This window comes from Vanacampus margaritifer, chromosome 4, assembly GCF_051991255.1.
Source record: "Vanacampus margaritifer isolate UIUO_Vmar chromosome 4, RoL_Vmar_1.0, whole genome shotgun sequence".
Lineage (NCBI taxonomy): Eukaryota > Metazoa > Chordata > Actinopteri > Syngnathiformes > Syngnathidae > Vanacampus > Vanacampus margaritifer.
The window spans coordinates 30,534,749-30,551,864 of NC_135435.1; the positions used below are offsets into that span (position 1 = coordinate 30,534,749).

Genomic DNA, 17,116 nt, shown 5'->3' on the forward strand with positions numbered 1-17,116 from the left:
GTCTGCCTTTCTGTCAAATTTCTTAATTTTTTTACAATTTTATGGACATATAATGGTAATGTTATGCCTCTTCTTCCATTTAATGGCTATTTTTTTTAATTTACTTTTTCTGCCTTTTTGCTATCATTTTTCACCCAAAAATTTGGCAATTTTGTGGACATTTTATGGTCATTTTGGGGATTTCTTCTTGTTTTTGGACATTTCAGAGTTACTTTTTGAACATGTTCTTTCCTGAATGGTTATAAATCATCTTTTTTGGCAATGTTGTGGGCATTTCACGGTAATTTTCTGCTTTTCCTCTTTCTTTCTGGACATTTTTAGGTCATTAAAAAGGTAGCAATAAGTAGCCAGTAGAGTAATAAGTTTTACATCTACCTTTCGTCACTCTTTTACTAACAACTTTAAAAAAAATAAATGAATATTTAATATTAATTTAAAATCTAAATCATTATTTAGTTTAAATCATATTGTATCTAAAAATAAAGATAATATGTAAAAAAATAAAAATAAAAAAAATTTGTTTTTAGAGATCCACAGGGAGCCACAGGAGAGAGACTGAAGAGCCACATATGGCCCAGAGCCGCAGGTTGCAGACCCCTGCCCTAAGATATATTTCCGTACACATCAAAGACACGTTCTTTTCTTCAATGACGCCATGATTTGTACCCACCTTCATCATCAATGCCGGGCGCCATGAGGAAGTGTCCGTACACCGTCTTGGTGACCGTCCCAAGTGAGTTGCTGGCCTCCAAGGTGTAGTTGCCGTTGTTGATGTGTGTGGGGTTCTGGAAGGTCAGGCAGCCCTCCAGGTAGTCCTGGTAGAAGTCCATCTCGGTGCGGATGTACTGGTTGTTCAGGATTTCCTTATTCTTGTGGAACCAGCGCAACTTTGGGTGCGGGTACCCTCGCACCGTGAACTCAATGCAGGTGTCATGGCGCTGCTCGGGCTCGGCCAGGCGAAGGATGACCGGAGGGACTGCGGACAGGCAGAGCAAGGCAATTGAGTTGGTCCATCATTTTACCCCCAAAATGCATCACACGCCGTTCGTAACCTCAAAATAGCATTTGTCAAAATGGTTGTTAGCCAAGTGGGATATTTTATTTATATTTTTTATTTAATTATAGTAGTCTTACTTTTTCCTGGGAAAAAAAAGTAGAATTTACCAACATACATATCATGTACTGTACATGTGAGGTGCAGGTATTGTTTTTGTCCATTGGGGGCGCCATCTACATTTTCTCCACTGTAGCATTTGTAATGTTGAATGTGTATCTGCCTTAAAAGCCGAGCCTGGCCTTTTGAGTGACATGGAAGTGAGTGAAAGAGGATGTACGGTTGGCCTGCTAATTACTGGCTGTGTACATGTGAGTGACGATGTCAGTTAGCTAGGTTCAATTAGCTAACGACGTAGCAGCTGTCTAAATTAACCCATTCAACCCACCAGTCACCAGTACTTTGCAATAAGCACATTGTACTTTAGCTTCTTTTATTAAAGTGGAAGTCAACCTTGATACTGTAATATGTGACCTCAATAGTCTAAACATGACATTCTGATTAATATTCCATTTGTGGAATAAGAGTTATGAAGCAAAATCCAGCCATTTTCATCCCTCTCAGGGGCCGGCCATTTTGTCACTTGCTGTCGACTGAAGATGACATCACGGTTGCTCAGGGACGACCAATCGCAGCTCACCTGCTTTCTGAACCTGCGCTGTGATTGGTTGTTTGAAATCCTTAGTCAACAGCAAGTGGCAAAATGGCCGCCCCCTGAGATGGATACAAATGTCTGGATTTTGCTTCATAGCTCATACCAGTGGGGCAGCCATTGAACATATAATTGTCAAAAAATGTGTTTGTGGTTGACTTCCCCTTTAAGTGTGAAATGATCACAAACGTTTGACATTCTCTGTCTTTTTAAAAATGTTCCTCTTGGCTCACACTTACTGTATTATTATTACGTGACTCCAGAGGAAAGGTCCGTGTGGAAAAATAATCACCCAAAAATTCTACCGTACAGGTATAGGGAATAATCTGCGATATAAATTCAGACTTGTTAATTGACACCTGAAAAAAGTTGCAAGCATATGAGTATTGAGTCATTTTAGTCACAGTTCTGTTCTGTTGATTCTTTATGTAAATCGGAACACAGACAGTCTTTATCAATCAATAACCCACGCTAACACAACATCAAAGTCAGAATTACACTCAACATTTCTTAATCCATCGCCATAAATCCAAAGAAACTTTATTTCACCCCTAAAATCAGCCACCAAGTTACCAAACATTCCTAAAGCTTTAGGCTGACATTGTTTGGACAACCCCAAAAAACTGCAGCAGCAGACTAAATTTAAGCTATTTTGATTTACCCGAAGGGAAGAGATGACACATCGGAGACAGGAGTGTGCAGCGCGAGGCGGGATGACGATAGCGACAACGTGTTCATCGTGGAGCTCGGCGTGGAAACCTCAGAGCTGGCATTCAATCCCAAAATTCACAGCCATAACGCGGGCATATTTTGGAAAAGCTAATCTTTAATTGCTGGTATGAAAACAGTCAAATCCTTGGAGTGCCCTGCCTACCCATCAAGTGTGAAATGAAACAAGCAAGTACAAGATGGTTCTTGGTTTACAACAAAGTTCCGCGCTAAAGCGGAAATTATTATTATTATTATTATTATTATTATTATGTAATTTGGAGAGCACAATTAACCTACGTTCACACTATGTGTAGTCAGAATTACTGTAAACATTTGCATGAAAACATTTTTAGGCCATAAATAGAAAACAATAAAATGGAAAAAATATATATGGCGCAAAACTGAGTAATCCGCTGAGTATATATAATCGGCTATAAGAAGTCACAGGGCTCTGTTTTTGTGCCCAGCGCCAGTCTAGAGCAAAGTGCAGACTAATTGTATAATTGTGCACATGGATGCAGTTTTACTTATTCCGTTTTTTTGTTTTTTTTCCTTTTGGTAATTTCCCTGATGAGTGAGTGTCGCTATAAAAGTGTGCTGTTGTGTTCGTGAACACAGCTTACTTGCTTCCCAATGGATGGATAGATTTTTTTTAAATATAAATTTTAAGAAAGATTCCCCCCCCCACCCCATACAATAGAACAAAGACACATAGAGAGAGAAAAAAAACAAAAATAAAAAAACATGTGGATTGTCATGTTCAAAAATGTGCACAAAAAAGGAAAATATAAATATACAGACAGCGGCAGAGCTTTTAACACTAGTTAATCAAATAGTTGGTGGTTCATAATTAGTGATCGACTAGTGGATGGAGAGAGAGAGAGAGTGATAGATAGATAGATAGATAGATAGATAGATAGATAGATCAAGAAAAAACTGTCACGTCGGCAGACACGTTTCATCAACAATTCAGCGGCTGATTTGTCTTTGTAATGAGCAGGTTACATCATCAAACTATCTGGCAGACAGCCTTAACTTGCAAGCCCCCCCCCCCCCCCCCAAAAAAAAAATACTAGGTGTCCTGTGACGGTTGTGTTTCTATATAAGCACGTCAGGGCTACGCAGCACACCGCTGCACAGCTACTTGTCATTCAGAAGTGGTTCTTTATTATTATAGAGTGCATGTGTGTGTGGTCATTAATAATAAGCAAGGCCTTTTGGGGTCAACTTGCTGCAAGGGAGACTGTTAACTTAGACAACTTTATTAGCTCTGCCCAGTATCCTTTGCGTTTGCAAGACGGATCTCATGCAAGAACACAACTCATCTTTAAGATTAATTCATAAGCAGACAACTCAGATTTAGTCCCTCTGGATGTGCTTGGCAGACTGCATGCTACCATTATGCTAATAGAGGGCATAGGCTAAAAAAGCTTTGCAATGTAGCGTAGCCCATTTGTCAAGTGTTTTTCAAATCAGTTTCAAGTCCAAGTATGTCAAAGTAGTGTCAGGTGCTTTCCAGGGGGCGCTACTGAGTGATTTTTTTTATTTTTTTTTTTGGAGTGAGTGAGTGAACTTTTTGATTCTCCGAGGCTTGTTGAAGCGAGCTAAATGGCAATGCATTCATTGTAAGAATAATCACAGCCCATTTGTCATGTATAATTCTTGAGAATGATCACTGAATTTTAATACAATGCTGCGTCCACATTAGATGGTATCTTATCACTGTTCTGTCTCGTGTACCTGCTTCTGATTGGGGCTCATTTTGCTCAATTTTCTAGTAGATAGACAAATGTGTACGCCCACCCACCCCAAAAAAATCGATACATCTTGTCGATCGGTGACATTGGTGTTGGGGTCTGATTTTTCACATTTTCCAGGGAGCGCGACTCCAAAATGAGTTCATCATGTAATTTTGTGCTCATGCAGCATTGCCCAGCATGGCTTTGAGTGAATGTAAGAATTGATTGATACCTAAATGAATCATGAAAACCCCAACTGTCAGTTGGTGCGCATGGTCGCCGCCTGCGATTGTGTGCTGATGGGTCGTCAAAAAGCACACAAAAGGCAAACAAAAAAACAAACAATTCTCTTGAATTTCTATTTGAAAGCTGTCATTTGGCAAAATGACTTCTTTGACGCGCGCCCCCCGACAACAGTGACAATTAGGCAAAAAGTCAGTCTCGCCGACTTGTCGGCAAGTTATGGGTACGTTCAGAATGATCTTGTTGACGGGCAGTTAGCGATGATCCATTTTTCCGTCAGCGGACCTGTCATGGCCGCATCGTTCCACACAATACGAGTCATTCCATTAGCACCGTGATGATGACAATGCTTCTCTTTGGTCGGCCAAAACTGTTTGTTATCTGACCGGCACGTTTCTATGGGAACCTCTGCAAATGTGGTGGACCACTGACAGTTCTCAGGATTGTTTCAAGAACCCATTCTCAAAGTGCTTTGACCACAAAAACGTCATTTATAAATATTTTTGTGTGTTTAGGGTCACTTTAGGACATTACCAGTATGTAACGGTTAAGTAATACATTGTAAGTGTAAAAATAAGTTGCAGGAAGTAGCACTTACAATAAGTAACACTTAACACAATAATAGTTTAGTTTTGAATGAGAGTCATGTGTTTTAGTCATTTAAAAAAAAAGGAAAACGTATTCTACAAACCTACTTTATTAAAAAAAATAGTTAAATGCAAATTACAAATCTTCAAAGACGAAATTAGTTTGACATCAAATGTGCTTATTTTAACATGTATTACTAATTAGTCAAAAATTTGAAATTAAGTATGTTATAAACAGGGTTCTGGATTTTTTTCAATTACTATTATTTTAAATTTTATTTTATGGGTGCAAGTAGAAGATTTACACTGTAAAACGACTTGAAGTATATTAATTCCATTTTATTTTCACTATATTATTGAAAAGCCGAATCAACAAAAAATATTCAAGAGCACCGTAATAATTATTTGTAATTTTTGTGTGTGTGTGTGTGATGCAGAAGCAGCAGATGAAAATTGTTGTTGCAAAGACTCAAAGTGCAAAGTGACACCCGTCTCAAGCCCTGTAAGCATTCTTTTAAATACAAAAATGATCATTTAAATTGAATATTAAAAATGCAGTTAAGAATTTTAGAAGTCAAGATGAGCGTGACACAAATATGCATTTTTTAAATGAAATAAAAGAAAATTGGAAAAAAATCTAATTAAAACCACACATTCATTACAGCAGTGGTCCCCAATACTTCTACTATTCTTCCGTTTAATTGATTAGCCGAGGCTTAAAAATATTTCAATTTGAAAAGTGACCGGCTCTCTGTTTACGACGGATCCTTGACGCATGTCAAGATGCAAATTTTCTCAGTCGCGTAGTGCTGATGCTAATGGGCAAGTTAGCAAAATGAGTAAAAAACAGATATATTTGTAAAGTTTCTTTGCAACGGAGAAAAGGCCCGGTGATGAGACAACACAGGAGCCTATGACCAAGAAGAAAAAGAAAGGTGCATGGATTTACAGCTACAGGTGAGACCGTGATTCCCACGCATGATGGGCTCTGCGGCGAGCGGCTCTTAATTTAGCGTTATGGTGAGTGAGTTACTCATGGACTTTATATTTGTTCTGTGGTGCCTTGCTATGTTAAATGTGCCAACTAAAGGAGGGCGCTGCTAATATAGTTACATAAAATGTGGCTTCACATTTATTGTTATATCTACAAAAGAGCCCAGTTTTTGTGCGGCTCTTATCATTCATAAGCATTATCATAGTGACCTCACCATATTAAAGCGTTGTTGTTACCCTTGTTATGGTGTTTGTGCTGCTAGTACAGGTACATAAAAATACATAGTCGATTTGTGTTTGTTGCTGTAGTCGCCGAACAGCCATGCACCCCCCAGGTTTATTATTATTTTTAAAACTTACAAATCCCCTCCCCAAAAAAAAATGCTGAGCATGACACTAATACAAATTGCTTCATATCATTTAAATACGCAAACAAAAATACCTATTACTTATGCAATCACATGAACAGGGCCTAAAAATTGAAAAAGCATTTAAAAATAACCGAAATTTTGCAATTCTAAATGAAATGGAAACGCCGAAATAATCTCGAAAAGAGAATTGAAGGGGGAAAAGTCCCACATTCTGCCGTTTTTCGCACAACAAAAGCCGCCATTGTAGTTGCAGTACGCCTTCTGGAAAAAGTCCTCCCTTTGAACGACGAAATGTGACGGCCGGTAATTTGTGCCGTCAATCACGCCATTCCCTAATCGCGGTGCGGGTTGGAGCTCCTTTGTGACATTTCCACAGACAATGGGCTCGCACCGCTGAGGAAATGTAATTATCAGCAGAGCATGTGGTGAAAAATTAATACGTTAGTTAATTTGTGGCACCGGCAGAGAGTGTCAACATGGGAGAAGAAGAATAAGAAGTGCCTCGAGATGACACAATCCCGGCATCCGGGGAGGGGGAGGACACCCCCTTGGGGATCTTTTATTCAGGTTCGGGAGACCAGACCGGGTCCCCAAACACACGAGCGTGTCCTGAACCAGCTGGCGTCCGTTTCCACTGGGTGGACTTATGTAAGAGGCGAGGCGTATTTCGTATGCACAACCAGGATGCCAGAAGAACGTCGCCATGGCAACCGCATGTGTTTTCACCGCAGCCGATTTGATTTCTTCTTTTTTGCTTGCGTGCGTGCAGGCGGCTGCGGGCGACGTCCTTGTTAATCAGATCCATCAGTTACACTTGCTTTGCAAAGCGCGCAACACCTCATTGCATCCCAAATGTACCTGCTGCAGTTGGTTTGGGCCGTCGCTGGAACTGATTCTCCATATTCGAGTGTCATCAAAGCAGCCATTTTGGGGCGAGGAGCGGATGGCAGCCAAATAGCCCTGTAGGCCTTTCGCTGGATGGGATTATAATGAGGCAGCGCCGGTTTGGGAAACATGCAGCCATTTACACACTCGCTGGTGTTTATTCACATTTACAGTTTATTACCATGTGAAGCAAAAAAAAAAGACCAGAAAGCATGGACGTGTCTGCAACATTGTGGAGGGAACACAATGACCAAGTCAATATATATATATATATATATATATATATATATATATATATTTTTTTATTTATTTTTTTTAATGTGCAGAATTTCACAAGTTACTTCATGTTACAGATTAGCTTTTAATATGAAAAGAAAAATGCACTGAGCTGTCACTAACATCTTAAAAGTGCAATTATGCCATCTAGTGGCAGAAAATGACCTCAACACAAATCAATATCACACTCATTTTTTACAAAACAGCACATCTTTTTATATTTTAACTCAATCCTTTGGATTATTATGACTGTATTATTACTGTATCAATGACTAAAAGATGCAACCATATTTCTATTAGTTTAATATTTTTTCCCACTTTTATGTTAACAAGAGTATGAAAACTTAAAAATAACATATATGATAAAAAATGTGTGATTAATCGTGAGTTAACTATTGAAGTCATGCAATTAATTACAATGAACAATTTTAATCACCTGAAACCCATTATTATTATTATTATTATTATTATTATTATTATTATTATTATTATTATTATTATTATTATTATTATGTTAGGGTTGCAAAAAAAGATCAGAGCACAGTCAGGCATGACGTGTCTCTAAACCAATAAATATGTTGAATTTGTAAGTCAGCCATGCTGGTTAAAGATTGGATCCTAATTAACCAATCATAATCAAGACATGGTTGCAGTGCAGGCAGGTAAGTGAGTTTTTTTTAATCAAAAATATACATTCATGTATATTCATGCTAATGCTAGCCAAACGAATTTGCTGTCACTTGAGACCTTATAACATGAACAAGTCACATGACACTGGGGAGAGAAAATGGCTAACTGTGCTCAATTTGGACATTTTCACTTAGGGGTGTACTCACTTTTGTTGTCAAGAGTTTAGCTATTAAAGACTGTATATGGAGTTATTTTTGATGGAGCAATACATTTACACTGCTATCTAAGCTTACTTTTCATTAGAACCTATTTTCTGCATACAGACGCTCCCCAACTTACGAACGAGTTACGTTCCGAGCGATCGTTCGTAAGGTGAATTTGTTCGTAAGTTGCTTCAGTGCTATATTTTGTATTATAATTTATGTTTAAAGAGAATACGTACAGTACTGTACTACGTATGTTAGAGAGAGAGAGAGTGAGAGACACACACAGTATGTGCATGTACGTAATAAGATAAATAAAATGAAGTTTAACTTACTTTTGGAAGATGTACTCGATGCTTAAGGATTTGATGGAGGAGGAGGAGGAGGAGGATTTTATATCATGAGAGGTTCTTCTTCGTCGCTGGAATGGGCTTCAAAAGTTACTTCCTCCTCCGTAACTTCAATGTAGGAAGAAGTTGAGGGTCGCGGAGTAGAAGATGAGGGTTGACGAGTATCTTCCTTGGAGGATTTACTAGAAACTGGCCGAAAGAAGCGATCTAACGACGATTGCACAGTTTTCTTCTTTTTTCATCATAAATGATGCGGTAGCACTGTATGGCATCATTCAATTGATTTGCAACCTTTGTGCAACGTTCAATATTTGGGTCTTGCTGCTCGAAGAGTGCGATGGCTTTATCTATGAGCGACAGGCGTTTCTTCTTCTTCCTCCTCCTCGACACGTTGCTGAGCCTCCAATGCTGGGTGAGCTCTCACAGCGCCAAGCGTCGGTATTAGCGGCGGAAAGAAGCACTACTCGGAAAAAGGCGCGCATACAAAATCTAACTCACAGCATCTCTTTCCGAACATTTTTTGACATGCGCGCAGACATGTTCGTATGTACCGTTGTTCGTAACACGAATGTTCGTAAGTAGGGGAGCGTCTGTATTATTGAAATCAATAGTAGGTTTATAAAATGAATGATCAGTTCACCACTAAATGGTGCTAAATATCACACACAGTCCCTTTAAAACATCAGTTTACAATAGGATTTTGCATTTTCTATCCGCTCTATTTTCAAAGTGACTGTCCGTCACTTAAAACAAAGCAAAAATAGCCGATTTCACCACTGGACATAATCAATACATGTCACTTTTTAAGCCTCAACATTGAGTTGAGACGCTCACAACAAACAACATGTATTGATTAGCTGACTGTTAATGTGGTCTTTGGATCGCATGAAATATGACATCTTCCTATCGAGCAGCGCAGGACATGGATTTAGGCTAATGGATGAACATGATGCGTGCATATTTGTCATTTTAAAAGCAAAAAGTCCTCCCTGAGGCCTCATAAACATCTTTTTCCACATCAGTGGAAATCACATTGGCAAGCTGTCCTCAACCTATTTGGGCCACTCGTTGAAATACAGAAACATTCAGGCCTCCGGTCTGAAAGATACAATACGTCCAATACAAAGTCAAGAAAATAAGTCAATATATGGGGTTGAAGCCCCGGTCGGCCATGCTCGACCCAAACCAAACACTTGTTAGCAGATACACAGTAGCACTGATTGACTATAAGCCTGTCAACATTATTTTCACAATAAGCGTTAAGATGAGGCGTCACTATGAGCGCACGGCAGTCGCGCTCGCTGTGCATTCATTAGTTGCTGTAATGACACACTCCATTGGGACTCACATTGCTCTCGCTATATTTAACCCTCGCTAAGCTGCTCTGATTCCAGCTCAGCAGCGTGTTTCACTGCCTGGGCACAAAGAGAAGAAAATGAAAGCTTCATGGCCAAACCTCAGAACCGTCATACAACTGTGATGGCATCAGTACAAAAGCTTCCACCGGCGTTTAGCATTGCTCATACGTCTTTCCGTCTGGGGATCGATCATTTAGGAAGATTCCCTGGTAGGACTTCGTCAAAGGATGCAAAATGGCTGCTTCAATCCCAAATCTTTGCCTTCCTGTTCATTTCTCAGCATTTTTATGTGTTCTGTCGTGATTGACATGTTCATCAAATTTCCTGCTGCTTGGTTAAAAGGGTTCTCTTTTTTATTTTTTTTTCCCACGAACTGGCCCTTTTTTGTGGTGAATGGACAAAATGATCAAACTTTGACACTATTGGCCATTGATCTATGATGCCTGCTTCCAGTTGTAGCTCATTTGGGCAATTTCTTGATGGTCAAACATCCAGTTGGTCATTTTGATCTAAGCACAATTTCGGCGCATCAAAGAAACAAACAGAGGAGGATTAACTATGAACTAACCAGCGGTGATTCTATATTTTATACTTGAAAATTAACAAAACGCGGCCTCGCTATCATACTTCAATCATTCATCATTACATATTTTTGAAGTGTATTTTTTTTACACAATTTTTATGGTTAAAAATCCCGTAGGTCACACTGACCCTTTTCACAAGTATCACAAGAGGGTTACCTATAAACAGAGGTGGCAAATCCAGGTCCAGAAAGTAAAAACCCTGCCACAGTTTGGCTTTTAGCCCCTGACGCTAGATAGCTAACTCCCTAAAAGGTAAACAAGCACCATGGGAGCTAGCTAGCTAGCTAGCACCTGGGGCTAAAGCCAAACTGTGGCAGGGTTTTTACTTTCTGGACCTGGATTTGCCACCTCTGACTATAAACAATGGTTGCTTCTTATTTTACACTTGGTACAGATGGCTTTTACTAACGTCAAAATGACCCGTTTTATTTTCTTCTTCTTTTTAAAGGGTAAACAGCATAGTAATAAAAATCTATTATTATTACATAATACATATTATTTTATTTTATTTGAAATTAGCCATTTATATGGTTAAAAATGAGCGGGTCACCCATGTACAGTTTCTGTGTACCAAAGACCCAAATGTAACAGTGGCTATGTCAATGACAAACAAACACATAAGCGGTTGAGCTTAGCCAGTGTAACAATTGACATTCCAGCAACCCAAATAATGTGGTCGCCATGTCGACACAAAAAAAACAAAAACAAGGCTGACGCCTCAACTCACACTGTACGTTGAGCTGGATGGACGAGTTGGTCATGCCCACCACGTTCTCGGCGATACATGTCAGCTGGAAGTTGTTGTCATCGCGGCTGATGTTGAACAGCGTCAGGTTGATGGAGTGGATGTCGGGCCAGTAAACATTGGACTGAACACGAAAATTGAAGAGCAAACAAAATGGAGTCCTTTAAACATGTGACAAGTATGAGCTGATTATTAAGGGTTAGCATGCATGTGGGATAAAAACATTCCACATGAACTCAGGGGGTTTAAATTGTAACTTCCACACGGTCATTTTTGTGCAATTTGTTTTCTTTGCTTTTGGGTGTTTGTCGCTATCCACTCCAGAGAGGGCGCTGTAGCGGGGTGGACGAGTGTATGTCAGTGACTAAGTGAGTAGAGGAAGAGCATAGGCAGCCGAGTGAGAAAGTATCATAAGTATCACAGCGAGACATACATACAACGGAGTATTAGGGCCACGTATAAATATATATTTTTAGAGGGTAGGGGCAATATTCTGAGAAAAAAACATGCACATTTACGGCTTAATTAAGTGGCAGATTTGCAAAACATACGAAAAATACACGTAACATAGCTCTGGTCTAATGTGAGGATTCGTTGGTGGTCAATGGAACACTGTTTATAAAATGAAAAGGTAGGATGGAGACAGATTCATTCTTAATTTAAACTTTACTCGTCATACAAGGCAACTTGTCAGAACTCGTCAGAACTTCCTAATCCCCTATCAGCTGACTAAACACTAACCAATCAGAAGCTAGCATACTTTAGGTATATGCAATTGAATGACAGAGAGCAGCAGATTCGACACATGACTTTAGATACTTGTACAATATATATGTATATATATATATTATATACTATATCTCCTTTGAAAACCCGACCGAAAAGTATTGGCACAAACATCCGAGTAGTACGCTACGTGTATTTCTCGTACGTTTCAGAGTTTTTTCTCGCAAATTTGTCACTTTATAAACTCGCAAATTTTCAAAATATTCGAAATATTGCCCCTGCCCTCTAAAAAAAAATACTTTTTATACGTGGCCCTAATACGTTGTCGTACATACACGATGTTAAGTTCATCAGAGAGGAATAGAAGAACAAAGATAGAAGAAAGAAAACAAGCCTAGTTCCCTCGTTGGACATTGCACGCGGCTAACCAGGTTCATTTATTTTGTGTCTGTCAATACTTTTGTGTAAGTTAAATCTAAGTTGGCTTGGTTTTCTTTATGCTAATTGTTTGTATGTGTGTTTTGCTGCAGGGTTCACGGTGGAGTAATTGTTTGGCAAGAAGCAATAAATACAGCAGTCAAAGAAAACCACATGTGTCTGAGGCTATTAAGTGCAACTATGGGAGCTACAGGGTTATTAATACAAAAATAGCCACACTTGACTATCCTTCTACCTATCATCATCTACCGTGCCTATCTATCCATCTACTCATCTATCCTGGTAGCAGCAACCTATCGATCCATCACCTGCACTGTACCTACACCCAGCGATCTATCCATCAATCAGTTCATCTAAATCCAAAACCAATCTAGCCGTCCATTTCCAATCTACTCTACATTCGTTCAACCTTCAACCAACAAAGTTGGTGTGTGGGATGGGCATAGCCAAATAAAAGTGGCCAGGGGCCTCACGGGCTGCAATGTACGTGAGACAAGGGGTCCCTTAGGCCTTAGCTAACCTCATGCTAATTAACTGGAGAGCGCTAATTAATTAGCATGAGCGCTACTCACTTAGCTTATCCTCTGTGGGTGTGTATTTATACAGGACTTTTTAAAGGCATTAGTCAAGGGGCGGAGAACCATTTTTTTTCCAAGCATGTCCGCCCTTGAACTACTCCAGTGAAATAAATACTGTATACCATTTTTTTGGGGGAAGTGTGTGTGTGTGTGTGTGCATACCAGGTGTGTGTTGATGGAGTTAAGGCCGTTGACAGTCCAGTCCACTTCAGGCAGGGGTGATCCGGATCCATTACAGCTCACTGTCACATTGTCGCCTTCCATCACGAGCACGCTGCTGTGGCTCACGCTGATCTCTGGCAAGTCTACACACACACACACACACACGGCACACGCACACACACCGCACATTCCTATTAATACACAGCCGCCGCCGCCTCTGTTGACACGTTTTCTGACTAAATCAATTATTCGCCTCTTGTTAATGAAAAAAAATTAGCACAATGGCAGCGCGCCAACGCTCGGCGATGAGTCACTTTGACGTCACTCCGCCTTTGACTCCATCCAAGCGACAGTTCGTCGCCGCCGCCGCTCCCTTTCACTTCCCCGAGCTTGGACTCATCATCGTGCACGTACACTCACACCATTTCGCTTGGTCGCTTTTCACATGTGGGCTTTATTGTGTTCTGAGAATGTGTTCAAGTTATTTGAAACCATTTTTTTTTTTTTAGCTTTCAAGGCCACTGTCCACCTTGAGCTGAAGGGAACGACTATCTGTGCATTCATGAACAAATTCATGACGTAACTCTCGTTCTGTTTGTTGATAAACATGCATAATGTCAAGAGGTCTTTCCGTCCATACATATACTGGACGTACAGTCAAAACAGTCGAGAAGTAACGATTACAGCAATATTGTGATGTTGGGATATTAAAATTGCCCCAATATCGTCGTCGTCCCGTCACGATATTAAAAGCGGTATGTCGGTTAATAAAGAGAGATTGTATTCCATTTAGCACCCTCAGGTGGTTAGTTTGTTAGTGCGGTTTCATTTTAATTAGGAATGTTTTGGTCACTGCGACTCCTACAAATCAGTCATATCAGCAAATATTTTTCAGCATCTCCATCAAAAATATGAATAAAAAATTTAATTGTTTTAGCCCCTTCGGCCAAACGCAACATTGTGAACTACATAGACCATGATATTTTGTGCCGCTAAGCCAATAGCAGGGATGTGATTTGACCAAAGTGAAATTATCTGAAAATGGTCCAGGGCAGTGCCCTGGTGGGGGGACAAGGGGGGCTTTGCCCCCCGGAGCTCATGGGTTTTCCGTGTTTTTAAGTACTTTCAATGCACTCACATGACAAAGAAATAGACAAAACAACAGCATCAATTTTCAATGTATATTGAACTATCCCATATAAAATGGCAGTTTTAGTCAACTCAAAATCAGTCACATTCAAAAACATTGGACTGCCTTTGCTTTTAAAAACTATCACTGAGAATATCATCATATCTAACTAATGTGATTACTAAGTTAACACATAAATAATGTTGAAGAGTTCAAATTTCATGAACAAATAATTGTATCATGACCAAATGAAAAGTAACTCATATTAGAGCATACCACAAATGTCTTTGTTATAGCAGAAGATGTTATCTGTCGGAGTCATGTGCATACACAATGAACTACAAAAAAAAAAGGTTTTTTTGGGGGGGAGATAAAAAAAGCGGAATTCCGCGAATTAGCGGAAAAATCACATCCCTGCAATAGGAGAACGTGACAATGACATGACCAAGCCTATTTCTCTGCTATTATGTGAAAAAACACAAGCTGCTGTTCCAAGATCATCATGGGAGCCACAGGAAGTTATCCAACTTAAACTAATTTGTTTGAAAATGATTATTTATTTACTAAAAATGCATCTTGAATCATCTATCTTTACCAGGGACTTATAGTGACAGTCCCAAAAAAAAAGTTCTTACGTTAGAGAAGGTACAATAAAGGTGAGTATCAACCTGTTGCAATTCAACTGCTTTGTGTTCAATAAAACAGAACCCGGTTTTACACTGAGCAAGTTCAATTTGTAAGTAAATGCAGACAAAATTATCATTGTCACATTTTTATTTAGCAATGAGCCGTGAATTTTTTCTGATGGGGAAACTGGTGCCTCGGGTAAATAAAAGTCGGCAAATACTATTTGATGTCTTTACATACCTAAAGACATGGACCACAACACAAGAGTCTCCGTTTGCATTCACAAGAAAGTGGTCTTCCGTCTGCACTCACCGCAGTTTTGTATGTACATGTTGTGCAGCCTCATCTTGGAGGCTCCCCTCTTGCAGTAGAGCTGCTGCGTGTGAAGGTTGGCCTCGCCTCGCTCCTGCCACAGCTGGATCCAGCGGATGTTGCAGCCGCAGTCAAACACCACGCCGTCCAGTCGCCTGCCACCGGCACACGCACACACGCACGCACAAACGGACCATTTTTTAAAAAGGAACAAGACGATTGAACCCGTTCTGGTTGCATGGCTTAACAGAGACGACGACTGTGCAGCTGTAACCTTTAAATGTAATAACTTGAGTTGAGTGCATTAGGAAGTATATTCAGCACTCAACATTTAAGAGGTTGCATCAGCAAGTTTCTTGACTATAGTCCTCTTAAAATGCTTCCTAAAACCGGAGCAGTTATGGAGCATGGCTGAGAAATAACTATGTCTGTGACTGAATTAAACTCTTTTACTTCATTTATGAACAGATTTATTTCATCTGAATGGCAACCAGTACATGAAAAAAAAATAGATATGTGTAGGGTAGAGAATTGAATGCGTACAGAAGCAAGAATAGTCATCAACATTGTATGTAAAAACTATGACTAAACACCAGCAGTACTATCAGCAGTGAATAGAAACGCGATTAGTAATATATGAATTGAGCGCATTCTTACGTGCAAATGTTAACAGTCAGCAGCTGTGTATGTACTGTACAAACAAAACCATGGCATAAACACACTCAGTACTATCAGGAGTGAAATTAAAATGTACTGCACATGATGAGTAATGTATGAATACAATACTATACTATACATACTACAGTTGTGAATGTGAACAGGAATAAGATTAGTCAGTATGTTGTTGTTTAAAGTGTCTGTAATGATTCAAGTGCACCTGCAGTGGCGCTAATACTACTTGCTGACAATGAGAGCACCACTGCCACCTACTTGATTGGATGTGCAATTACACTTTACTCTAGTACAGCCACACACAAAAAACAAAAAAAACATGCCCTTGGTTTGCATAATATACCGACCCCCACCTCCCCGCCAGCATGCAGTCCAAAAACAAACAAACAAACACACAATTTACATGAACACAAGCAGTATTAATATTTTAAATATTAACTCATTGGCTCCAACAAACATATAACTATCGCCATGGTCCCAAAAACGTATTTATACGTTTTTGATGTTTGTTTGTTTTTTTATGCTAGAGTAGAGCATACAGAAGGCTTTGATGCTCTGACATGAAGAGGTCACTTAAAGTAATTGTAGTTATTATAAAATACGGCCAGCAGGAGGCAGCAGAGTATAAGAGATCAACAAGGGCCATGTTTGCTCTTTTCCCCAGTGTTTTCAACAGATTTGTGAATAATGATGAAACATAGCTATATTTTAACGCTAATTGCTGCAAAACGGAAACAGATACAACTATACTTTTTTTCTCCTGATGAATGAAGAGACTCTAATCTTTGTTTTGGTAGGTTCCATGTTTTTGTAGCAATAGAACACAATATTCTGCGGGTCTTGCAAGATCAGTCAAAATCCAGTCAAACAGACAGGAGCGAAGGGGGTTGCTTCAGTGAAAATGGCTGGGAGTCAATGAGTTAACTACACAATGTTACATGCTTTGTAAAACACATTGAACAAAATCAGGGGTCAGAAAATCAGTTGGTATCTGGTGCGACCAACATTTGCCTTATGCATTGCTATACATATGCTACACAGCTGTATGTGCAGCAACAACACTGTACTCTAAATAATAGTTAATAGTAATA

General features: G+C 39.5%; 1 protein-coding gene across 1 annotated transcript in view; it reads right to left on the reverse strand.

Annotated features, from left to right (window-relative positions):
• ntrk3b (neurotrophic tyrosine kinase, receptor, type 3b) overlaps positions 1 to 17,116 on the reverse strand; it is a 269,219-nt gene that overhangs the window by 95,279 nt on the left and 156,824 nt on the right. Inside the window, exons 6-9 of the mRNA XM_077563793.1 lie at positions 15,354 to 15,508; positions 13,286 to 13,428; positions 11,364 to 11,505; positions 671 to 976 (exon numbers count right to left, since the gene is read on the reverse strand). Coding sequence (XP_077419919.1) covers positions 671 to 976; positions 11,364 to 11,505; positions 13,286 to 13,428; positions 15,354 to 15,508 — 746 coding nt within the window. The remainder of the gene's footprint in view (positions 1 to 670; positions 977 to 11,363; positions 11,506 to 13,285; positions 13,429 to 15,353; positions 15,509 to 17,116) is intronic.